Source organism: Eucyclogobius newberryi, unplaced genomic scaffold, assembly GCF_026437365.1.
Source record: "Eucyclogobius newberryi isolate DKJ021-1_F unplaced genomic scaffold, fEucNew1.0.hap1 SCAF_1, whole genome shotgun sequence".
In the NCBI taxonomy this organism is placed as follows: domain Eukaryota; kingdom Metazoa; phylum Chordata; class Actinopteri; order Gobiiformes; family Gobiidae; genus Eucyclogobius; species Eucyclogobius newberryi.
In genome coordinates, this window is record NW_027315723.1 from 24,152,072 (window position 1) to 24,178,897 (window position 26,826).

Consider the following 26,826-nt stretch of genomic DNA (forward strand, 5'->3'; position numbering starts at 1 on the left):
TTAGGAAAGCTGACCAGTTGTTTGTGTCCTGGGCTTCTTCTCATATGGGTAAGCCAGCATCCAGTCAGAGACTTTCTCACTGGATTGTTGAAGCCATAAATCTGTTTTATGCCTGCAGGCGCAAGGCACCCCCACAGGGATTAAGGGCACACTCCACCAGGGGTGTAGCTACTTCCTGGGCCCTTTTTAGGGGCATCTCTGTACAGGACTATGTGCTGCGGCCAGTTGGGCTTCGCCGCATACCTTTGTACGGTTCTATAGACTGGATGTCTCTGCCCCGTCGTTGGCTCAGGTGGTTCTTGAACCAAAAGCATCTGGCCCTGTTTGAGGCCACGCTTTGGCACGACTGTGACCTTCTGTTTCAGGAGATTGATTAGCAATCCGGGAGTGGGCCATATCTCCCATAGTGAAACACCGAACGACGTTAGAAAAATAACTCAAGGTTACTTGACGTAACCCCGGTTCTTTGATAACAGAGTGAGGTGTTTCACCTTCATTGCCCTCCTTGCAAAGCGGTGAAGAAATCGCTTTAGAATGAGGAAATATTGGAGGTATGACTGTATGATGAGAGTGGGCGGAGCCTGGTATACAGTCATCCTGTCTGTTAGGAACAGACGTGGTGCCATTGGAGCTTCCGTGGTTGGTCACGCCCAAGGCGATTCCCATAGTGAAACACCTCACTCTGTTATCAAAGAACCGGGGTTACGTCAAGTAACCTTGAGATTTTGCAGCGTGCAAAAGTATTCAGCCTTTTTTCACTGAGTGCGACCAGTTGCTGTCATTTTGGTGATAAATAAGATAAGATAAGATGGTCTTTGTCCACACAATGGGGGAATTCCGGTGTTGCAACGCAGTAGATACAGGAGTGAAAGAACAGATAACTTATAGAAGGCTTTAAGAAAAAACACTCTTAATAGAAAAACTCAAACAAAACTCTTCTAGACAAAACCTCTTATATTCTTAATAAGAAGTAAAATAAATAAAATAAATAAAATAAATAAAATAAATAAAATAAATAAAATAAATAAAATAAATAAAATAAATTTAATAAATTAAATAAATTAAAAAAATGACAAAAAATGTAAAAAAATGTAAAAAAAATTCTGAAGGACACCAAAGTTTGTTAAGAAAATGTTGGGGAACACTCTAAGGAACACACTAGACAGGTCAGGGATAAAGTTGTGGAGAAGTTTAAAGCACGGTTCAGTTATGCAAAGATTTCCCAAGCTTTGAACATCTCGCGGAGCACTGTTCAATCCACCATCCAGAAACGGAAAGAGCATGGCACAACTTCAAACTTACCAAGACATGGCCGTTCACCAAAACATACAGGCCGAACAAGGATTATTCAAAAAAGGTTCAACTTTGTCGGCACACGTAGTACACTGGTTTGTATTGCTGTATTGTATTATATTGTATTGTGCAGTCGTACGTGCTGTTAAACTCAATACTCACTGGCATATGGATGACTTGGGAGAAGATGGCCTCGGGCACAGCGAGCAACACCGACAGGACCCAGATGGACACGGCCTTCAGACAGGTCCAGAACACTGCGCTGGACGTCTGGATGTCCATGGGATTCACAATGGCCCTGTATCTGTCAGACACAACAAATGATCTGTAAACAGACTTTGATACATTGAAATTGAAATCACTTTTTTTCCAGTTACTTCATGTTTCATCCATTCACATTAAATGCACAAAAGAAGTATAAAGTAAGCTACCGGTACTATTATTTACAACTAAAAGTCCAGTTTTCAGTGTTAATAAAGCACTTAAAATAGTGACTTATTCTAAAGAATTAACAACAAATATTTAGTTAGGGTTATGTAATTATAGACCCAGACAGCAAGCATTCATGCCCGAGCCAATCAATCAATCCCTGTAGGCGAAAACAAACATTTGGGAATTTTTTTATTTTTTTTATTTTTTTACTTTTTTTTTTACTTTTTCCAAAGCAAATGTCAGGTCCTGCTTGTACATCTGACATTGCATTGCATTGACATCTGCATTGATTCGATGTAACAAAAGAAGCACTGCTAGAAAGAACTCCATTGAACTCACAGAGCTTCTGAATTCTAACACAAAAACAACAATAAATCATTCTCATACTTCATGTCTTTTTGATTTTATAATCGATTTAGCAAGATGATAACTAACGGTTAGAGAAAATAGAATGGGACTAAAGCTAGACACTAGGGCTGAGCGATATTGACAAAAATATACTGATATATTTCAATATTTAACAGCCAGATGATGGTATATGTAAATCCAACAGAAATGTGTTCAAACATGTCTTTAAATGCATTTGTTTAATTATACAACAAATGTGAAGTATCTGTAAATATTGAACACACAAAAGTGCAGAAATATCTCTTTGTACCCTTACAACAACTTTTTCATTTTCATAATTTTAATCAGCTCTTTTTGTAGCTTTTTTACTGTAAACTTGATAATCAAATTTGGAATATCTTCAAAACAACATTCACAATATTTTCTTAATGTCTATATAATGCCCACCTCCAATTCAGAGTTATATTCTTATGGTGAATGAGGAAGTGCCTGGCCAAAGGACACAAGAGCAGTGTGAAATCCCGATCAGACTCAGCGGTAAAGCTAATGCCTCTTGTGTGGTGCCTCAAGGTTTTGTGTTTTTCTATTATGTGTTCTCTCTTTGCCGTCTAACCCTCACTGCCCTCTGCCATCTGCTTTTCTCAGAAACCATCTTCTCCCACAGCGTGTGCTGCACATGCTACAATATGACTCTTTTTGTCGTTTTTACAGCACATTACCTCAAATGTGCTGCTTTGACCTGCTGACCCATCTTCACCAGCCATTTTTTTCTTTATAAAGAAGATCACACAAATGCTTTTTTCAGACAGTCATTCATATTCTCATTCACATCAGGCACAGATTGAATGTCTCATGGACCACAAAATGACAAACAAAGAAATTGGTTGTAGGTATTATTTTCATACACAAAGAGTGGGTTCCTTATTCTGTCTTTCATAATTTACATAAAACTGACTTGATAATTACTTTTGTTTAGTAGTTCTAGTTTGATTACAATACAATACAAAACACTGCACTGGTCGACAGGACTAAAACAAAAATCGAATTAATCAGATTCATGCAGTCTCTTCCCCATTTCTTCAAACAGGCAGCCGAGTGCACTTGTTGTTGAATCATACTTTAAGGTCAAGGCTCCAATTACATCAAGGTCTTTGCATTTAACCAGACCTCAAGCCCTCTGACATTGTCTGTTTCTCTGCTACACAATGCACAACTAATGAAGCAACTACTGGGGGAGATACATTAGGTTTACATGGCTATAAATAAACTGTTACTTCATTTTATGGTCAGCATGGAAGATTAAATAATTGTCTCATCCAGGAAAAAAATATATCTAGTTGATATTTCAGTTCAGTATAGATGTGTGCATGTTCTTTCCGTTCTCCACAAACCTCAGTTTACATTTAGGTAACGCCTTGGCATTTTTAAGTGACAACCCCATCAAGCCAAGTTACAGGTTCATAAGTATTCTATTAAGAGTGTGTTTTTTGAAACTTCCTATAATCTGTCCTTTCCTCCTGTTCTACTGCGTTGTATCAATGAAATTTCCCCTTGTGTGGATATTAAAGGATTATCTTATCTTATCTTATCTTAGGTCAGATCTGTGGAGAGGCTAACCTGTACAGTACAATAAGAAAATTTGCTTTTCAGGGTAGTAGTCTTTTAAAGTATTTTCAGCAACAAAAACACAAAGACTTCAATTAATTCAGGCCATGTACACACGTAGGGGTGTATTTTTATAAACGCATATCCGCCTCCCATCGTTTTATAAAAAGTATTGCATACACACATAATCGTTTTAAATATATGTCCATCCACACAAACCCGTATAATTGCGCTCTTGAGCACGGTCATAAACATGTCAGACCAATAGTTGGTGCTGTTTTTCTAAAAGTTAGACCCAGTCCATCTAATGAGAGCAAGCCTTTTCTCGTCGTCACTTTCGCAAAACACGAAGCATGGCCCAGGTTGTTCGCTCGCGTGGACAGACAAAGAGGTGGAATTGCTTTTAAGCCTTTGAAAAAAGCATTTGTACAAACGAAAGCGACACACTTCTCAAAAGACGCAAATGTGACGTGTATTCATATAGAGTTTTCAAAAATCTTCACTTTGGTCAGAGTTTTTCAAATGCACAGTTTTCAAGGGCATAATCCTCCGGTTATGTGTGGACGACAAGTCAAATATATGCGTTTTATCATATACACGGCTACATGTGGACATGGCCTCAAAATAGAAAAGTTTAATGTCTCTGTGAAATAGCATCTCCATGTAGACAAGAAGGTGGTGGACCCTCTATCATATAAGTTACATTTAGGTTGGGTCATTTGCAGAGGACAAATTTAGGTTAATATGTATTAAAGGGCATGTTATGCAACATCAACTTTTATGAGCTTTTTACCTTGTTACGTTTCCTAATCATTCCTTTGCTCAAAGTTGTTCTTGATTGAGTCATTATTAAGCCATTTTAGATTACTAATACTATCCGGTTTACAAGAACAAAATGGTAAAATCTACTTATGTTCCAGTTCAATAGTAAATAGATGGAAAATGATAATACTCTTTAACCTTATCCTAGTTTGAAATGTCTCCTGTCATGATGCTTGAGTCATCCAGGAGATTGGCCCAGTGCGTCTTTTAAAAGCACAGTTTTCCTTCTATATTGCATTGTTTATTCTTTACCTGCTGCTCATTTGCTGTTCCCATCTGAACTCATAAAGCATCACTTCTTTAGTGATGTAAATGAATAGTCAGAGCACAATAACAAAGACTAACAGGTCTATCATTTCTTTCCTGAAATTGCCTTGTGTTTTAAATGTGCCCTTTTTTGTTTTACTTTTAGTCTGTGTCACTCTCAGAGCTCCTCACGCCATCCCCTTTCTGTTTTATGTCAGCACATTTTAATGCACAGAGCTTATACATGTTTAGATAGTCTAAAAAATATGTTTTACTTTATGTCACATTCAATTTAATTCAAGTTTATTTATATAGCACATTTAAAACACCAGTTGACTAAAGTGCTTCACATGTATGGAACATCATACAGTACAAAGTACAAATGGCATCACACAGAGAGCATTAAAGAGTAAAATACCAAGAATAAAATTATATAAAATGTAAAAAAAAAATGCCTTGATATCCTGTCTAGCTTGCAAAAAATGTCAGGGAGAAGAGGTATTTTTCAGTCTTAAACTGAGTTTGAGACTCTGAGAAGCAGAGGGCAGAGGGACACTGATCCATAGTTTGGGCACTTAACACTGGCTTTAAGCACAACCAGGATCTGGTCGGCTGACCTCAGGGCTCTGGGTGGAGTATAACGCTACAGTAACTCCCTCTGATAAGGTGAATTGAAATGGGGAGCCAGTGCAGATTGCACAGAACAGGTGTGATGTGCTCTCGTCTCTTGGTTTTTGTTAGCAGACGAGCTGCAGCATTGCAGCAGGTCCAGCCCTACAATTACAATCATCATGGCAAGGCAAGTTTATTTGTAGAGCACATTTCATACACAAAGCAATTCAAAGTGCTTCACAGCAGGAAAAATGCATTCAAATCACAAAGAAATTACAGAAACAGAAATACAATAAAATTAACTAAATTAAAAATTATCAATCCAACTGATTGTCTAAACTAATAAAATCACAAACAAAAGTGAAGAGTGCAAAGAAAAAATCCTTTCAGTCATATGCACAGCTAAACTAAACAGTTTTTAGCTTAGATTTGAACATTGTCAGAGTAGAACCTGTCTCACATCTTCAGGAAGAATGTTCCAGATTTTAGCTGCATAAAACTGAAACGCAGATTCCCCATGTTTAGTCCTGACTCTGGCACCAGCAGGAGGCCGGTCCATGTTTAGTCCTGACTCTGGGCACCAGCAGGAGGCCGGTCCCTGAGGTCCTCAGAGTCCGAGATGGTTCATATGGCACTAACATATCCAAGATGTACTTTGGTGCTAGGCCATGGAGAGACTTGTACACAAGCAGAGCTGCTTTAAAGTCTATTCTCTGAGCCACAGGAGCCAGTGCAGAGACCTGAGAACATGACTAATGTGATCATACTTCCTGGTTCTGGTCAGGACCCGAGCAGCAGCGTTCTGGATGTACTGCAGCTGTTTTACAGCTCGTTTGGAGAGGCCAGTGAGCGGCCGTTACAGTAGTCTAATCTACTGGAGACAAACGCATGGATAAATCTCTCTAAATCTGGTTTTGACACTATATTTTTGATTTTGGCAATGTTTTTTAGATGGTAAAAAGCTGCTGATGTTATTGATATGACGTGGCTATTAAAGTTCAAGTCTGAGTCCATTATTACCCCCAGATTTCTAACTTGGTTTGTGGGTTTTAGAGCGAGACTCTGGTGATGACCGCTAACACTTTCTCTTTGTTTCTGTGGCCAAACACGATTATTTCAGTCTTGTCTGAGTTCAGCTGGAGAAAATTGTTTTGCATCCACAAACTGATCTGTTGGATGCAGTGGCAGAGTGAATCCACTGGTCCATAGTCACCTGCCGACAGTGAAACATAGATCTGAGTGTCGTCTGCATAATTGTGATAGGACACATTTTCACTGCGTATCAACTGACCTAACGGCAGCATGTAGAGGTTGAACAGAAGGGGACCCAGGACTGACCCTTGGGGCGCTCCACAGGTCAGGGTCATGTGGTCTGAGACACAGCTACCATTTTCAACAAAGTACTTCCTGTCTTCCAGATAGGACCTTAACCAGTTTAGGGCAGTGCCAGTGATGCCCACCCAGTCCTCTAGTCTCTGTAAGAGGATCCCATGATCGACAGTGTCAAAAGCAGCACTCAGATCTAACAGAATTAAGACTGAGGCTTTGCCCGTGTCAGTGTTCAGGCGGATGTCATTTGTCACCTTGACAAGAGCAGTCTCAGTGCTGTGATGAGGTCTAAAACCTGACTGAAAAACATCAAACGAGTCGTTTATTAAGAGGAAATCTGTGAGCTGTTGGTAAACAACCTTTTCAAGGACTTTGCCCCAAAATGGCAGATTAGAGATGGGCCGGTAATGACTCAGTACTGCGGCATCAAGACTGCTCTTCTTTAGGAGAGGCTTTATGACCGCAGTTTTCAAAGACATTGGGAATGTTCCAGATTGAAGCGACATGTTGACTATGTGAGTGAATGGTGCTAACAAACTGTTCAGCACAGACTTTAGAAATCTGGTGGGTAACACATCGAGGCAGAATGTAGATGAACTCAGACTGGTGATGATCTCATGGACAGTTTTGTCAGTTACAGGTGCAAAGTGAGTTAGCTCTAAGTGTCTTGGTGGTTTTAGGGTAATTTTTTGCGTTGTGGGATTTATAGCATTTTTAATGCCCTGAACTTTGTCATTAAAGAATAATGCAAACTCATTACACTCGGATGTGGAAATGAGTTCTAACGGCAGCTGAGCTGGAGGGTTTGTTAATCTGTTTACTGTGGCAAACAGGACACGCGAGTTGTTACTGCAGCTTCCAATTATTTCAGAGAAATATCTTTCCCTAGTTCTACATAAGATTAGGTTGTACATGTTCAGCTTTTCTTTGTAAATCTCTTTTTGAACCTGGAGCTTTGACTTGCGCCATTTCCGTTCGGCCCTGCGGCACTCCCTTTTTTGTGCCCTGACCGAATCATCATTTCTCCACGGCGCCTTCTGCTTATTTTTAACCATTTTAGCCTTTATAGGGGCGATGGTGTCCAGAACATTCAAAACACTAGATGTAACAGAGTTCAACAAATCATTTACATTAGAACATGAGACATTTTCAAAGTTTATCATTTCCATAAACAGTGCACCTGTGCCATCATTTATGTGTCTCCTCTGAACAACTGCAGGACCCACCGGAGGTTTGGGAGAAACAGACAGGTCAAAGAAGACACAGAAATGATCAGACAGAGCAACATCGATCACATTAACATTTGAAATATTTACCCCCTTTGTAATTATGAGATCTAGAGTGTGTCCTTTGCTGTGGGTGGGGCCTCTCACATGCTGAGTAAGACTGAAGGTTTCAAGGACAGCATCAAGCTCTTTAGCGTTTCTGTCACAAATATTATCAACATGCACATTGAAACACCTGTAATGACCAAACCATCAAAGTCTGTGCATACGACTGAAAGCATCTCAGTAAAATCATCAATAAAACTTTGGCAGTGCTGGGGAGGCTTGTATAAAACAATGAAGAGAATGGATGGAGACCGTTTTAGCTCCATTTTAAAGGATACGTACTCAAATGATGAAAACACCCCAAAAGACAACCTGCGGGTAATTATTTCATCTCTAAAGACAGCACAGACTCCACCCCCTTTTTTGATTTCTCGTGTTTCAGATTCAAACTTAAAGTTGGGTGGAGCAGATTCTATCAGAACTACATTTCCTGTGTTTTTGTCAAGCCATGTTTCAGTTAAAAACATAAAATCAAGATTATAAGAAGAATTAAAATTATTAATTAAGAGAGATTTGTTACATAAGGATCTGACATTTAGCACAGCAAGTTTCAGACTAGTTTCAGTGGGACTGGGCTTTATCTTTTCACAGGGAATATGAATCACATTTCTCAGATTGGGCCTGACTCGCATTTTGTTTTTCCATCTGTGTGATGATGTGACTACAGAAATAGCACTAGGGGGGGCTCTTTTTACATAGGGCCCCGGGTTGGTTTGATTTTTAATGTGACAATAAGTCTCGGCAACGCTGAGACCCAGTGCATCCTAGCTATGGGTGAGAGTGGAGATGAGAAAGAGAATGATGAATCTTTAGTGGGAGTAGATGTTGCAGGGGGAACCCAGGGCTGGTGTGAAGGCAGGGGCGATGACAGGGATGTTGTTGGGCTTGTCACAGATGGGTCCAAGGCCTTTGAAGATTGTTCCTTTGCTGGAGGCGGTGGAGGTGAATGTGGAGCAGCTGGAGCTGAATCCTTTGCTGGTGGTGGTGGAGCAGCTGCTGATGAATCCTTTGGTGGAGGCTGAGGTTGTGGTGCTTTTGATGTTGAAACATTGGCTCGGTCTCTGGCTGATGGAGCAGGAATTCTTCTCTCATTCCTCTCTTCTCTAACTATCTGCTCAGGACCCTGTCCAGGCCCAGTCCAATGCCTCAGAGCGTGGAGCAGGTTCTCTGTCAGCACCCTCACTCCACCTCTGCATAGGTGGGGGCCATTTCTCTTAAACAGGTCCTCTCGTTTCCAGAATAGATAGAAGTTCTCAATGTAGTGTAGTCCTCTCGGGGAACACTCTTTGGACAGCCATGTGTTCAGCTGAAGAAGCCGGCTAAACTTGTTTATCCTCCCGTCGATGTTTGGAAGAGGTCCACTTATGAATGTTTTGATTTCCATTTTATCAAGCACGTCGAATATCTTCAAGAAGTCTTTTTTCAAAACTTCAGTCTGTTCCCGCCGCATGTCCACTGCACCCACGTGCACAATCAGCTGTTTAGCTCCTCCATGCTTAGCCATAATATTTGGAAGGAGTGACGTTATCTCAGAAACAGTGGCGCTTGGAAAAGAATGTGTGTTTATCTTTTCATGCGTCACGTGACTTATCGCGCCGTCTCCAACCAAAACAATCTGCGTGACCTTGGCTCCTGGCACAGATCCTCCTCGCTGTATTTTGGCCACGTCAACTTTTCTTTTTTCATTTAATTCCATCTCTGAAAGTGGTAAAAATCTGTTTGTGTGCTGTATTTTTGGTAACTTCACGTTATCTTTGTATCGTTTAGGCTTTGCTCCAAGTTTGTTCCAAGAAACAGCCTGGTCTTTCTGGTTTTTAGACAGTTTTGGAAACGACACAGAGTCACTGCGGTTTAGGTTGAAAGTAGCAGTTTTTCTTGTAAAAAGTGTGCTCTTCTTACCATCGGTTGACACAGGAATGGTATCGTGAAGAACTTTTTCAGATTCCAAAACAAATATCCGTGTTTTCAGCTCATTAATTTCTTGTTGATATTTCCGACAGCGTTCACAGTCTTTCTCCCTTCTTCTCCCGGACATGTCGCTGGCGTCAGATATGTCGTTAAAACTGGAAAAATGTTCTTAAAATCCTTGGTTTACTTGAAAAAGTCTAAAGCAAAAATGTTTGGAAGACAAAAACTGATTAAAAAGCAAAATAAATAAGGAAAGCAGCGATAGCAAGCGGAGCGAGCAAAAAAGTGTGTGCACTCTTCGGAAGCAGGATAAGTGTTGATATTTTCAAAATCTGCTGGTGGAAGGTAAGGCTTTGTTTTAAGGGGTCTCAGCTGTAAGTAACTGGACACTATGTCAGAGCAAATGTGTTTATCCATTTTTAAAAATCCACGATCACTCCTCCACATTTACTTACGCAAAAGTAAGTAAACAGGGTACGAATCACACTGTGATGCCCAAGAAGTGGGTTTGTTAGATTTAACCTGATAACAGCCTATTTTGCCCTGTGCACAAAAGTTTGACATACCAAAATGGCATTGCTTTTTAAAAGAAGAACTTACAGCCCACATGCAAGTGTGATATATTATGAGAAAGCTTAGGCCTTCTAGTTTCTGCAGATGTGCAGATAAACACTGTCAGGGCTTCAGAACTTACACTACAGAAGCCCAAACATACCAAATGTATAATTTTTTAGTCTCGCCTCATTATTGTCAAATTGTAAAGGTCCTAAGCAAGACACTTCATACTTTAGTTATGCAAATCACTGCACTTGCTGTTTATCTTGTTGACAACAACTGTGTCAAGTTTCAGATCTCTAGGAACAGGCATTTTGGTGCTGTTGAACTTTTTGGATCAAAAAGTGTATTCTGAACTGTGTCAAACTGTTTTATTACAATTTTAGCTCCTCGATGATAATAAAAATATGTTTTTTATGTTTTGGAGACTACAAGTACCTATTATAACTGCTAAAAAAATGTTTGTGAAAATGTGTGAACATGAGTGTGACCATGAATTTTCCTATAGAACCCAGCATAAGAGCATAATAATATATTTATCTAACGAAATGCGTGTCCAAAACGCTAACAACATCAGAAAATGTGGTCAACTGGCTGTTGACTACTTTTACGCATCTGAATAGTAAGCTCCCTGTCTGGATTGTTCTTAAAACACACGGTTTGAAAGCTTGTCTCATTGACTAGAAAAACATGACAATCAAAACGTACTATGTCACTTCTTTAGCATGCTACCAAAGCTAAAAGACTAATCGCGCACACGCCAGGAAGGGGACGCTTGGTTTAACTAAAGGGCTGTACCAGACAAACCAGTGAATGGAAAAACTCAAGGATGGTCTCATTCTCATTAATGAAATTTCCCCATGTGTGGACAATAAAGGAATATCTTATCTTATTCTGTAGCTGAAAGTGTGAAAACAAATATACCCTTCACCAAACAATAACTGACATGCGTTTGTGAAGGAAGGAGCAAAGTATTGGAAACGCTTTATTTGTTTGATTTTTATCAAGTTTATCAAACTATTGGTAATTGCTTATTGGGGCGTGTCATTCAATGCAAATCAATGACACATTCGTTTCATTTTTTAAAATGATGCATAGCTTGCTGGTATTTACAATGACAATAAGAGTGATAATAAGATACACACTCTTAATAGAATAGAATAGTACATCTAAAATCTAGTTTTCGCCCTTGCACGGGCTGGCGGGTGGGCTCATCCATGTTTGCACATCCTTGAGACAGTCCTGCAGTGTTTGGATGGCCTGGCTGTCAGTGGCCGTCACAGACAGGTACTATATCTGAATATCATCTGCAAAACTGTCAAAAGAGACTTTTTTGGTTTTTAAAAACATCACCCAGAGGAAGTAGGGCAAAGAGCCCATACCATGCTGATCCTTGTCCTTTGTCCAAAGCAAGTCGCTAACACAGAAACCTCAGCTGTGCAGGAGAAGCTCATTTCCTCTGCACAGCTGGGACCACCCTCAAACTGATCCTGATGGACCAATAAGGACTTAAGTGGACCAAAGATGGCGCTAATGAGACCAGCATTCCCAGTGCTTCTCCAACAGGCTAATCACGCTAACAGGTCATTAGCTATGAGAATCACCTCCTGTCTGAGGGATGAGCATGGACCATTGATCAATCGCTGCAGGGTCATGACCCCAGAGGACCGGGTCTAGTGAGAGCTGAGTGCTTTTGTGCAAATGTGCTAGATAGTGTTGAACTTGTGTTGTGGTGAAAGACCATCTCCTCGCTCTCACACCAAAAAATCCCTGAAAGCGTGGAAAATCTGCCTATTGTCCTCTAAGCAGGCTTTGCTTAGAGGACAATAGGCCTCTAAGCAGAGCAAATCTAGTGTTATTAACAAAAATAACACTAGATTCCTTTTCAGCGCTGTAGCCAGGCTAACAAACTGTCACAGCGCAGTAGAGCCCTCACTCCCAGCTACTCTCAGCTCTGATGATTTTATTTGATTTTATTTGATTCTATTTTTTAACAATACAATTAAAACAATCGGAGATAAATTAGCTGAAATGACTCCCACTATTTGCCCTGAACAAGCCCAAGCTGTACAAATAGTGTCCCATATAAATCCATCAGTCAATTTAGAAAGGTTCACAGCTGTTGATCAAGCAGATGTAACTTCAGCCATTTTGTCCTCTAAAAGCTCAACTTGTGTCCTAGACCCCATTCCAAGCAGACTCCTCAAAGACGTTCTTCCCCTAATTATAGACCCTATTCTTAACATAATATATACTTCATTAGAAAGTGGTTGTGTTCCACAGTCCTTCAAACATGCAGTCATTAAACCACTTTTGAAAAAGTCTAATTTAGATCCTGACCTATTGGTAAAGTACAGACCTATTTCAAATCAAGTTGTACTTGAACAGCTTTGTCACCATCTACAGAACTTATTTGAAGTTTTCCACTCAGGGTTCAGAGCCCCGACCTGAAACTGCACTAGATAAAGTCACAAACGATTTGTTATTGGCTGCAGATGATGGTCTCAATCCTGGTCCTGTGGGACCTCAGCGCAGCGTTTGACACCATCGACCACAACATTCTACAGCAGAAGTTAGAATGTGATGTAGGTTTCAGAGGCCCCGCCCTCATCTGGTTTAAATCCTATTTATCAGATAGGTACCAATTTGTTCATGTAAACCAGAGCTCCTCACCTTGCTCTAGTAACTTACGGTGTGCCACAGGGTTCAGTACTCGGTCCAATTCTGTTTACTCTTTATATGCTGCCCTTAGGCAACATTATCAGAAAGCATGGCATTAACTTCCACTGCTATGCAGATGACACTCTGTATTTATCAATGAAACTCGATCAGAGCGATCAAGTAGACAGACATAGTGCTTGTGTGAAGGATATAAAAACCTGGATGAATTATCTGCTTCTTAACCCTGAAAAAACCGAGGTCATTGTGCTGGTCCTAAACATTTACGAGACGGTCTATCTGAGCAGATAGTCACACTGGACAACGTCAGTATAGCCTCCAGTTCTACTGTAAGAAACCTCAGAGTCTTATTTGACCAGGAGCTCTCATTTAAAGCTCATAAAAATCAACCCTGTAAACCAGCCTAGTTCCATCTGTGTAATATAGACAAAATCAGAAGAATCCTGCCTAAAAGCGATGCTGAACATTCATAACGTCTAGATTAGAATAGTGTAACTCCCTGCTCGCAGCGTGTCCTAAAAGCTCTATAAAAAGCTTTCAACTGGTTCAAAATGCAGCAGCAGGATTACTAACAGAACAAAAAGAAGAGAACACATTACGCCGGTGCTGGAGTCTCTTCACACAAGACACAAAACATTCTGTTACTGTATTGCATTACTGGTATGTAGCTTTTCTGTAGGGAAGTCCTTTTTGTTGAAAATTATATGCTTTAGCTGGAATGTTCTACATTATGGCATTTAACATCTTGCAGAAGTTTAATAATTTATTAATTTATTCACGGATCTACTTACTTCACAGATCTGGACTGTATGTTCTAAATATGTGATATTGGGACATAAATAATACAGGTTCGCCATACAATTATATATTGAAACTTGCCATTGCCAACTTTTTACAATGTTGTTGTTTCAATCTTTTTCTCTAATGTATTAATCAATAAAGCCACAAAAATCCCTTCGATGTTTTGTAGAGCTTATTCATATCACACAATATGCAGTTGTATGTCAGACAGTGAAGATTTATTCTATTAAAAAAAATCTGGCATAGTTGGCTTTGTTCTATTTCTATTATTTTCTGTTGTAAGTGAGACAAAAATATTGCACATCTCATTGAATTATCCAGCTCAGGGAGAAAGTATAAAAGAAAACGTTTTCACAATCCTGAATAAAAACCTGATGTGTTTTTACAAGTCCACTACAATCACCACTACCGTCCTCTGCACTCTGAACTACAAAGTCTGCAATTGATTCCTTTGAGTAATTCGAGTCCTGCAAGAGGCTGGACATAAAGCAAATCATGTGTACAGATAAATAAAAAAAATTGGAGTGGAGCAGTGCGTGTTTGTGCGAGCGGGACGATCTGATGTGTTTGTGAGTGCAATGTAGGTGTTTTAATAATAGGATTCTGTTCAAAGTTCACATTTGAAACACCTCCAGCAGAATTGATCAAAAAGACTGAAATTTATGATTAATTTTATGAGTTTATGAACTGGCAAACGAATAACAGACCTCCATGTACAGTATTTCAGAACATATTCGTTTGTACAGATCTAAACTACAGCGTTTGCAGTTTTTAGGCAGAATAAGATAATTAGCGGTTTATGGAGGAAATGATGGTGCCTCTTTGCAATTTTCTTTGCAGTTACAGCGTAAATTAGAATTGCGAGTTCGATTAAATTTCTCAATGCCCTAATATGATTTACAGTAGGCTCAACACTTTTTAAGGCTTGTAACCACGGACATAATCATCTCTGCCAACATAATAAACCGCAAAGAGATAAGACAAAGTTGGTTGAAATATCCTGAATTCTCCAAACAGTTTGAGAAAGTTTGTGTTTAGTGTGCAATGTATTTATATTTACTATCATTATTCGGGGAATTAGGAGCGTGTTTTGTCCTCATGTTAATGTTTTGTCATTTCAAAAACCATGTGCACGAGAACGCTCGAGGCGCTGGCTCATTTAGTTTTATTTAAGCAGAAGCTGGAGATGAAGTTTATCTAAAGCAGCATCTACTCATCAAATCGTTTTGGTGTCTGTGGTCAAGAGCATTAAGCCAAGGTTAAGCGCAGGTAGACATAGGCTAAACGAGCTGGGTCACAACATCAAATCAAGGTATATATTACTGAGGATATTTAATTGAACTTGACTATAATTACCAAATGACTTTGACTTGCTACAAACCTCCCAAAGTGCACCAATGACACCCCTGTTTCAAAATCCTCCGCAGCACTCTTCTTGCCATGTGCCGAGAGTGCTAGCCACTATGCCACCATGCCACATGTTCTTGATCAGCTCGTCTTGAATGTGCATTTTAATGGTGCAAGTAGGAGTATTAGGACGGGGCCTCGGTGAAGATGTTGCACAGCGTTCTGCCATGTCACTGACGTCTGTCTCTAACCCCAGAGTCAGAAAGAGAAACACAAGTGTATGCACCTGTTCACTGGACCAAAACACAAGAACAACAACCGTGTCCCCTCATAATTACTCTCTTGACAGTTAAAGCACCGTGGTAAAATCTATAGTGTTTGGTGGAGATGCAGAACATAACGAGGTCCGGGCGGCGTAAAAACTAAATCAAATCTTAGCTGCGTTTGAGTGCGTCCCAGTGGAAAGGCTGGGCTGAAAACTGCTGAGTGAATATGTACCACACTGATGAATGTGGAACACTGATGTCACCTTGCTCTGAATAAACATTTAAAAACACAGACGAAGTGCTTTGTTTCATTTATCTATCTTATGTATCTACTTTGTTATAATGCCTGACAGTGGAAGGTTGTTACTATGATTTGTCTTCTATATAAGACTTTAAGAGACGCTGGACAATACATGTAAATAATTGAATATTACACAAATACATTGGCAGCAACAGCAGTAAAAGAAAGTGCTTGTATCGCCATAAATCTATTGGAATTATGTTTTTACTGATAATGTTAAAACAGATTTACTACAATGCTGAGGAAGATGTGTCCTCTGCAAGGTGAAGAATCCTGGGTGATTGCGGTGTTTGGCCCGCGGCGAAACTGAGGTAGAAAAGTCACTCGCTTTTAATGTTATTGGTGTAAATAAATGCTTTCATTCATGTCACTTCTGATTGTTCTGCTCAAACAAGAGCTGTTCTTCTCAGTGCCAGCCCATTGCTTAGATTTTTTGTTTTCCAATTTCCTCACAAAGACAATGCCAAATCTATCACATATTGAATATTCTGCTAAACTGATGGGAAAATCTACCATTTTTGCACAATGTTTGATTAAAATCTAATCTTAGCTTTCAATTTGAGGGAACATTTGGTGCTGAAGACAAAACAGAGGAATCACTTTGAAATCATAGCCTAATCCTTCTCTAATATGATTTCATTTCTCGTCTCATAAGTTCGAGTCTTCTCAACTTCTGTTTAGTGTAGTATTCTTTCTTTATGGCAACGTTTGAAAAAGAGCTGCTGTTGCTTCAATTGGATGAAAAGGCAATTTTGGATTTGAAATGCAATCTATACTTTAATGAGTTTAGGGTTTAGCGCAGATTTATGATGCAGTGGTACAAGCCTGGCCTCTGTGTTTGTGGAATTGTCATGAATGGACAAAGGTATCAACAAGAGAATCAGAAGAGGACAGCAGCAAAGAGGGACCGCCATAAATGTGAACAGAAAACACCCAACAATGGAAATAAACTGTACATATCAGAAAAGCTGTGAATCGAGACGACTGGTGAGTTCTGGCATTCAACACTGCACAGGATGGAACACGGTCATAATAATATTCTGATACAAAATGCAGTAGATTAGGATAAAATGTAAGATGTAAAGTAACTAAATACATGTACCAAAAATACACGATAAGAATACTCATTTTGTTCAGTTACTCTTTCATTTGGTGCTGCTCAGAATACAGTTACTTTCCGAAATATCAAAGGAATGCCTCATGGTTCGTGATCACCAGAGTCAGGCTTCAACTGCATGGTGCAACTAGTTTGTTGTAAAAAGATGACAAAGGATTAACAAACAATGATTAAGGTGCAACTAACATTAGTATACCTTTTTTTTTAACCCTTTTTACATATTATTTATTTGTATTCATTTATTTATTTTATATTGAAACCAGTTAGATGTATAATGAAACAAATGTCACCTCATCAAAAGGACTTAAATCCACACTGATATTATGAATTCAAGTCATCTCATGTTCTTTTTTTACAGCAGCCCTGACCTTGGGCGTTGACTGTTTAGGAAATACTCCTGTATTTCAGGACATGGTGAAACCAAAGTAGATTTGATACAGAATTAAGCATCTGATTGCTCATTAAGGAAGTCATCAGGCGTCATTCGGAGGTTGCAGTGGCTGCAGCGGATTAGAGTGACGCTTTTCAATTTGCTCCCTGTTTATGGAGCAGCAGCAGAGGAAATTGTGACAGGAAAAATGACAAAAAGAAAGTAGCAAGAAACAAAAAAAATTACAGAGCCTGATTTGATCCCATGTGTCACATTATGTTCCTGAAAGATGTGAGGACATTAGTGACATCTAGTGGAGAAAGTGTCAATGGCAACGTACAAAAACCCCCCAATGAAGATGAGTTGCAAATGAAACATAAAAAGCATGTGGAATAGATAGACCTGGGACGTTTGTGGCACTCCGCGTCCCAAACCAATAAGTTTAGCGCTGTAATTGATTTTTTAGCCAATACTTTCCTCTGAGTCCTTCAGGATTTACTCAATGGCCATAACTTTGAGATTGTTTGGGTTGGTACGTCCAGTATTTCTTTAAAAGGATGTTTGCTTTTTAATGGCACAGTTATGTTTGGCAAACCGTTCCTTAAGTTCTCGACCGATATAGAAATAATCACATTCACAATCTATTCTACAGACAACAAATGCAGAGTTACAAAGGTGTGACATTCAGGTGCTTTTTCACATGTTTCATTCATACAAATGGTGGATATTTATTTTGTGGAAAACATTTGCAGGAACCACATCTGAAGTTACCAAGACTTTTTTGTTTTTCTTTTGAGAGATGTGGAGGCTTCTGACCGGGTTTGTCATCTCTTATGTCCTTTCTTTTCAGTTGAGTTCTGGATGGTTAGAAAAAACTTGTTTTGGTTAAGTTCTGGTGATAATTCATATCTCTTATATATCTTGCCTTCAAATGTGTCTCAAGACCAGGCTAGATTTAGTATAGAAGACCTTTACTAATGTAGACGTTTGAGTTTATGTTCTCATTTTCAATATTGTCACTTCTACATGATGTTGTTTTTGTTTTGTTTTTCATTCATACAGAGAAATGTATAGATCATTTTATACATTTTTAAAGAAGTAATGGTTTTCAACTCAGATCTGTGGAGAAATTGTTCCACTCAAGATATGTTTTTAGCAATAAGACCAAACACTTGTAAGGTAGTTTAATGCTAAACAGTGGAACAACAGAAACGTGACATAATACTGCACCTTTACAAGCTTTAATAATAAAACATGGCTTATTCAATGAAAAAACTGCACCGACATGTTCCAGCTCTGCCTTGTTCAAGCGTGGGTTCAGCACGTGGTATTGAAATGGCTCACAATTATTGACAAAAACAAGTTATAATGAATTAATTTAATGAATGGAAAACTTTAAAATATAAAGTAGAAAAAAGCTGTTAAAGCTGAGCACACACAGATCAAAACCCCACCAACACTCTCAGCTTGACCACAGTAACCTTTGACAAGTTAGTTTTAAAAGGTTCAGATCCATCCAACAAGGATAAATAATACATAGATATCCACAAAAATGGTGAAAAGTCAAGCCGAGATTCAGAAGAAGCTGTTTCACAATGTGCCAACAGATATGTTTAATTATTTTTACTGTACAGTGTAATGCTTCAGGCTCAGCACTCAAAATTATAGCTCCAATTACATTTAAATAAACCATTTCATTCTTCTCTTATGGTTGTCGTCCTATCCTATTCCACTTTTGTATTGCCACACATGATCGCCTACATCCATCCATCCATCTTCTGCCGCTTTATCCGGGGCCGGGTCGCGGGGGCAGCAGTCTGAGCAGGGACTCCCAGACTTCCTTCTCCCCAGACACTTCCTCTAACTCCTCCGGGGGGATCCCGAGGCGTTCCCAGGCCAGCCGAGAGACATAGTCTCTCCAGCGTGTCCTGGGTCTTCCCCGGGGCCTCTTCCCGGTGGGACATGCCTGAAACACCTCCCGAGGGAGGCGCCCAGGAGGCATCCGGAACAGATGCCCGAGCCACCTCAGCTGGCTCCTCTCGACGTGGAGGAGCAGCGGCTCTACTCCGAGCTCCCCCCGTGTGGCCGAGCTCCTCACCCTATCTCTAAGGGAGCGCCCAGCCACACGGCGGAGGAAACTCATTTCGACCGCTTGTATCCGCGATCTTGTTCTTTCGGTCACTACCCAAAGCTCATGACCATAGGTGAGGGTAGGAACGTAGACCGACCGGTAAATAGAGAGCTTTGCCTTTCGGCTCAGCTCCCTCTTCACCACAACGGTCCGATGCAGCGACTGCATCACTGCAGCCGCTGCACCGATCCGCCTGTCGATCTCACGCTCCATCCTTCCCTCACTCGTGAACAAGACCCCGAGATACTTGAACTCCTCCACTTGGGGCAAGGACACCCCACCCACCTGGAGAGGGCAAGCCACCTTTTTCCGGTCGAGAACCATGGCCTCAGATTTGGAGGTGCTGATTCTCATCCCAGCCGCTTCACACTCGGCTGCAAACCGTCCCAGTGCATGTTGCAGGTCCGGGTTTGATGGAGCCATCAGGACAACATCGTCTGCAAACAGCAGAGGTGAGATCCTGTGGTCCCCAAACCGGACACCCTCCGACCCCTGACTGTGCCTAGAAATTCTGTCCATAAAAATTATGAACAGAACCGGTGACACAGGGCAGCCCTGGCGGAGTCCAACATGCACTGGGAACAGGTCTGACTTACTGCCGGCAATGCGAACACAGCTCCTGCTCCGGTCATACAGGGACCGGACAGCCCTGAGCAAAGGGCCCCGGACCCCGTACTCCCGGAGCACCCCCCAAAGGACACCCCGAGGGACACGGTCGAAAGCCTTCTCCAGATCCACAAAGCACATGTGGACTGGTTGGGCAAACTCCCATGAACCCTCGAGCACCCGATGGAGGGTATAGAGCTAGTCCAGTGTTCCACGACCGGGACGAAAACCACTCTGCTCCTCCTGAATCCGAGGTTCGACTATCGGTCGGATTCTCCTCTCCAGTACCTTGGAATAGACCTTACCTGGGAGGCTGAGGAGTGTGATCCCTCTGTAGTTGGAACACACCCTCCGGTCCCCCTTCTTGAACAGAGGGACCACCACCCCGGTCTGCCAGTCCAGAGGCACGGTCCCCGAACGCCACGCGATGTTGCAGAGACGTGTCAACCAAGACAGTCGGTTAGGTACTCAGGGCGGATCTCATCCACCCCCGGAGCCCTGCCACCGAGGAGTTTGCGAACAACCTCAGTGACTTCAGCTTGGGTGATGGATGAGCCAGCCTCCGAGTCCCCGGTCTCTACTTCCTCTTCGGAAGACGTGACTGAGGGATTAAGGAGATCCTCAAAGTATTCCTTCCACCGTCCGACGACATCCCCAGTCGAGGTCAGCAGGCCTCCACCCGCACCGTAAACGGTGTTGGTGAGACACTGCTTCCCCCTCCTGAGGCGCCGGACGGTTTGCCAGAATTTCTTTGGTGCTGACCGATAGTCCTCCTCCATGGCCTCCCCAAACTCCTCCCAGGCCCGGGTTTTTGCCTCTGCGACAGCACGGGCCGCGGCTCGCTTGGCCTGCCGATACCCGTCGATGACCTCCGGAGACCTACAAGCTAGAGTGGCCTGATAGGCCTCCTTCTTCAGTCTGACGGCATCCCTTACTTCCGGTGTCCACCACCGGGTTCAGGGGTTGCCGCCACGACAGGCACCGGAGACCTTGCGACCACAGCTCCGAGCAGCCGCATCAACAATGGAGGCGGAGAACATGGTCCACTCGGACTCAATGTCCCCAGCCTCCCCCGGGACATGGGAGAAGCTCTCCCGGAGGTGCGAGTTGAATACCCTACTGACAGAGGGCTCCACTAGACGTTCCCAACAGACCCTCACAATGCGCTTGGGTCTGCCAAGTCTGTCCGGCTTCCTCCTCCGCTAGCGGATCCAACTCACCACCAGGTGGTGATCGGTTGATAACTCTGCCCCTCTCTTCACCCGAGTGTCCAAGACACGCGGCCGGAGGTCTGATGACACGACAACAAAGTCGATCATTGACCTCCGGCCTAGGGTGTCCTGGTGCCACGTGCACTGATGGACACCCTTGTGCTTGAACATGGTGTTCGTTATGGACAATCCGTGGCAAGCACAGAAGTCCAATAACTGAACACCGCTAGGGTTCAGATCGGGGAAGCCGTTCTTCCCGATCACCCCTCTCCAGGTGTCACTGTCATTGCCCACGTGGGCGTTGAAGTCCCCCAGTAGAACAACGGAGTCCCCGGTCGGTGCACTGTCCAGTACCCCTCCCAAGGACTCCAAGAAGGCCGGGTACTCTGTACTGCTGTTCGGCCCGTAGGCCGCCACAACAGTGAGAGACCTGTCACCCACCCGAAGGCGGAGGGACGCGACCCTCTCGTTCACCGGGGTAAACTCCAACACGTGGTGGCTGAGCTGAGGGGCTATCAGCAAGCCCACACCAGCCCGCCGCCTCTCCCCGCGGGCAACACCAGAGAAGTGGAGCGTCCAGCCCCTCCCGAGGAGATGGGTTCCAGAGCCCAAACTGTGCGTGGAGGTGAGGCCGATTATATCTAGTCGGTATCGCTCAACCTCCCGCACAAGCTCAGGCTCTTTCCCCCCCAGCAAGGTGACATTCCATGTCCCCAGAGTTAGTCTCTGTGTCTGGAGATCTGGTCGCCGAGGCCCCTGCCGTCGACTGCCGCCCAGATCTCTCTGCACCGGCCCCTTATGGATCCTCCTGCGGGTGGTGGGCCCACGGGAGGGCGGCCCCACGTCGCTCTTTCGGGCTGTGCCCGGCCGGGCCCCGTGGGGTAAGACCCGGCCACCAGGCGCTCGCCATGGAGCACCCATCCCAGGCCTGGCTCCAGGATGGGGCCCCGGTGACGCCGATCCGGGCGACGTAAACTGCCTTGTTCGTATTGTCATCATAGGGGGCTTCTGAACCGATCTTTGTCTGACCCGTCACCTAGGACCTGTTTGCCTTGGGAGACCCTACCAGGGGCATGAAGCCCCCGACAACATAGCTCCCGGGATCATTCGGGCACTCAAACCCCTCCACCACGTTAAGGTGTCGGTTCAAGGAGAGGATGATCGCCTACATTATCATATAAATCACATTCATAAGAGAGGAGCGGCACTGCAGTGGCGTACAGTCACATCAGATTGTATTCACTTTCTGTTTGAGGAGCAGGCGATTTATCAAACGCTGCGCTGAACACTGGAGAGGTCATAAACATGTCATAAGAGTCAAAGCCCTGAGGGAGCGCTTTTTCCCAATACATGACCATAGATTCATATTTTGACATTTTCACATGGAGCAGAAGGTTTGAAAAAGAGCAGCTTTTCAAATAAAGTCAAAGAAGCCACGAGTAATGATTAAATATCCATTAAATTGTTCTTAACAGAGGCAGTGGTTCAATGGTGACAGCGCTGCACCAGCCCAACGGTCAGGGTTCGATTCACAGCTCCAACCAGCTGTTTTCTGTCCTTGTGCGAACTCTTTACTTGCCTGTAATGTCTGTAAATGCCTAATGTAGTGTGACTGGTGGTGAATGGTGGACTTGCTTCTGTCAGTCTAGCTCACGGCTGTTGGTTTGTGTCTACAGAAATAACTTACACAAATATCTTACACCTCTGAATGGAAAACAGGACAAAAGAAAGTCATTATTTCCCTTATCTTATGGAAGGAACAACGCCATACAGTTTGTGGATTGAAAGACCATGTTAAAGGTGCAATATGTAACTTTACAGGTGGAGGGTTTGCCACGTGCTTGTTTCTGTGCAGACGGCACTGCTTTACCTGAAATGTCTTGAATGAATATCTTAAACATGTGCATTCTTTCTGTGAACAGGCTCCCCTTCTCCACAGCTGTGACCTGTAACTTGGCCTGGTCTTGTCTCCATGGAGATGTCATACTGTGGACTATTCCAGGCAAAGTGAAAGCATCTCCATTAGACAAGCAGAAGATAGACCCTCCTCTAGAAAATTTACACCGTGAACCTTTAAATCAAGTCATATATAAAATACTTATTCATTCATTATTATTATTAACAATACCCGGTATTAATAATGCCTCACACTTGTAGTTCGATTTACAGGCACGTCAAAGCCTCTCAAAGCACACTACTGTAGCCGCAGCTGCCCTGGGGCAGACTGACGGAAGCAAGGCTGCCAATCTGCACCTGCAGTACCTCCGATCACCACCACCAATCATATATACCAACACCAGAATTCCTACTAGACAATGTGGGTGAACTGTCTTGCCTAAGGACACAATGACACTGTTTCCTCTAGCGCCTCCCCGTGGAGCTTGGTGTTCCTGCGATCTCCCATCCACATAATAACCAGGTCCTGTCCTGCTTAGCTGTCCCTGACCACAGGGATGACCTCTTTCATTCAATGTCAGGTAATTGTAAAGAATATGTGGCTTGTCAAAAATCCTACGAACTAGCAATTTATTAGGAGATAAATGTTTAGAACTCAATGCAGCGTGGTAGAGTGATACACATATATCCATCTGACAATAGCTTCTGTCAATATTGTCCCGTTGACGTGCAGCTAGAGTACAACAAGAGGCCAATTTGCAATTCCAGTATCAGTGGAGTGGTCAGAGAGAAAATGTGATTAAAATACTCTCCGGGAACAGAGATTGAGACAATAATTGTAATTTAGAGTCACTCTGCCCCTCAATAACAGAGCTGCCATGGTATTGTACGATGAACCTAATTAATGACTCTGCTTTGATCCCGGGTAAAAAGTACACACTTGTCTTTTTGTGCTTGAATGAGTAACAATAAATAATTATACCTATTTTAGGCTATTTTGTCTTGTCTTATTTGATTATGCTTCTTTTGTGTTTTTTATTTTGAAAATGAGATGTTTTTATTGCTAAAATACCTTACACAACTAAAAAAAAAAAAATAGTTAAATCACATGACATAGTGGATACATAAAACTCAAAATGTAATTTGAGACATTGTCTCGTTAAAATAATTGTCACTTATAGGAAAGTAGCAGAGCACTAAAGCTGATATGTTCTAATATGATGTATTTCACTTGAACTTGAATTGAAAAAAGAGGATTGAATTATAGCCAGGGATATTAACATTCAAATAAAGCATGTCAGTATTATTCCAGGTATCTGTCTACCTCTGATTTATTACCCAAACTGTAATTACTGTGCGTCACTATTAAAAGGGAAGTAGCCGATTGTGAGAACAAGGAAGATCATGTTCAGTAAAAAAGAAAAAAAAAGAAATACTACAACAATTTGTAATGTTGTAATGTGTATGTGCATTTTTGTGTGAGTGTGAATATTATATCATGTTTTATTATTAACATATTTGTATTCATATATATTGATATATATTTTATAAACTATATTAATTGTATTTGTTCTAATAATTTAAAATGGTGGGATACATTGCATAGACACTTCACCCACAGCATGACCCCAGTGTGACTGAGGAGTAACTATGCTATGCATTGTTTGATTTTAATATAGTTATGATTTAAAATATTAATTTGTCAAAACTGCACATGGTCAATACATCCCAAGAAAGCAGCATTTATCACTGTTGTTTTGAAGACGTTATAATAATATAATCTAGTGGCCACTAAAACTGGGTTCTTTGTGAATGGACAGATAGAATACATGTAGAGGCTGAAAGCTATTACATTACATTTAGACCAAAAATACATTTGAATGCTTCAGGAGTGACATTTGTTTTCAAATTACACAACAAATTCATTCACAATCTAATCTCTAACCATAAGTTTATCTTTTTAGCTTGCATACTTTCACAGTGTCCAATTTTTGGTACTTTTAGTGTTTATTTCCTTTATTTGTTTGTGTGGTTGTTTTTGCTTTTTCATTTGACATCTGTCGAATGTGGGTTTTAACTGCAAATGGCAAATAAACTAAACTAAAATGTAACTCTTGCATTGGGTTTAGTTAATGGAAAACATATGTATTCAAAATATTTTTCAATTGTTGTAGTGTTTTCATATTGTGGCAATGTCTGTCTGTTCTGGACATATCAATTGGTGGAGTTCTGAGTTGCATTTGGTTTGTGGCTTATTCCAGGGATATCGCTTGTTCTCCTCAAGAGCTGGCTACTTTACATTTGTTAAATTATATTAATTTATGGTACATTGTTATAATATATTCATTGACATTTACATTTATTAACAGCAGAAGATAAATTCATCAAATGGCAAAAATGCACACAGCAACTCTGCTTCATGTTAAAGACAACGGGCTGATATCTGCACACTTCGAGTGTTGGGTAATGTATTTTTGTGGTTGTCTGCTTATGATTTTAAGTTTTGAGTTTTGATTTAAAATGACTCTTGGATGTCAACACGTTTTTTCTAAAAACAGTGTCAAGATGACTACAACTGATCATTTTCCTACAATCATTATTCATTGTTGGTCCCTGTTTAAAAATGTAGTTACAGCTATAACTACATTTATCATATAAGTGTCTTTGAAAAACAGGAGGCTTTATCATGTCTCCACATTTTTGACTCTTTTTTTTTACTTTTGGTGCAGTTTGATATTATAGCTTTTCTCATCTTCATTTCCCTAAATATCCAGTTTTCCACTTTAAGTAATCGACATTGCACCAACAGCTTATTTAGGTAAAGTCAATTTAGAGATAAAACACACAAAAAACACTAAACTAAGTACAAAAAAACCCTTAGGCAGAGTGTAACACGCAAGACCTGTTCAACCGAGGCGCGCGTCTGTTTCGCGCACCCACCTGCGCCCGGTCCCGCGGTGTCCTACCTGTCCGCACTGAGCGCCGTGAGGGTGAACACGGACACGCCGACCGAGGTGAGCTGGATGGCGGGGATGAGCTTGCACGCCGCCTCGCCAAACACCCACTCCTCGGAGAAGTAACGGAACGCGTCCACGGGCACGCACGTGACGAGCAGCAGCAGGTCTCCGGCGGCCAGGCTCGAGATGAAGATGTTGGGCACACTTCTCATGGCGCTGTTGGTGATGAAGATGTTCACGAGCGTGATGTTTCCCACGAGCCCCACGGTGATGATGACGATGTACACCGAGGTCATGACGCAGCGCACCACGAAATGGACCCTGTCTGCGCTGTCCGAGTCCGTCCACCAGCCCGGCGTGTCCGGGGTGGCGTAGGGGTTCAGCGCGTCCTCGAGAACGATCGGGTGGTCTGCGTTCAGTAAAAACTCGTCATCCATGGCAAGCAAGAACAAAAAGAAAAGTGGCACAAAAGAAAGAAAAGTGTTTAATCCAAGTTGCGCGTAAAGTTGGGAAGGAGAGAAAACGCGCGCGCGCTGGGGATGAGAGTGATGCGCAGGTCTCGGGCTGGAGGAGACTGACGCGCGAGGAGCACCCCACCTCCCCCCATCCACCTCTCTCTCTCTCTCTCTCTCCCTCTTCTCTCTCTCTCTCTCTTCTCTCTCT

The 26,826-nt window shown here is 42.0% G+C and overlaps 1 protein-coding gene across 1 annotated transcript; it reads right to left on the bottom strand.

Moving 5' to 3' along the window:
* Positions 1–26,612, bottom strand: LOC140363536 (neuromedin-B receptor-like). Its single transcript, XM_072450160.1, has 4 exons — positions 26,173–26,612; positions 1,456–1,597; positions 244–356; positions 1–112 (listed from the first exon to the last, which is right to left on the bottom strand). Exons 1-4 carry the CDS (start codon positions 26,598–26,600, stop codon positions 1–3), a joined length of 795 nt encoding a protein of 264 aa, XP_072306261.1. The 5' UTR covers positions 26,601–26,612.
* Between the last annotated feature and the right edge of the window lie 214 nt (positions 26,613–26,826).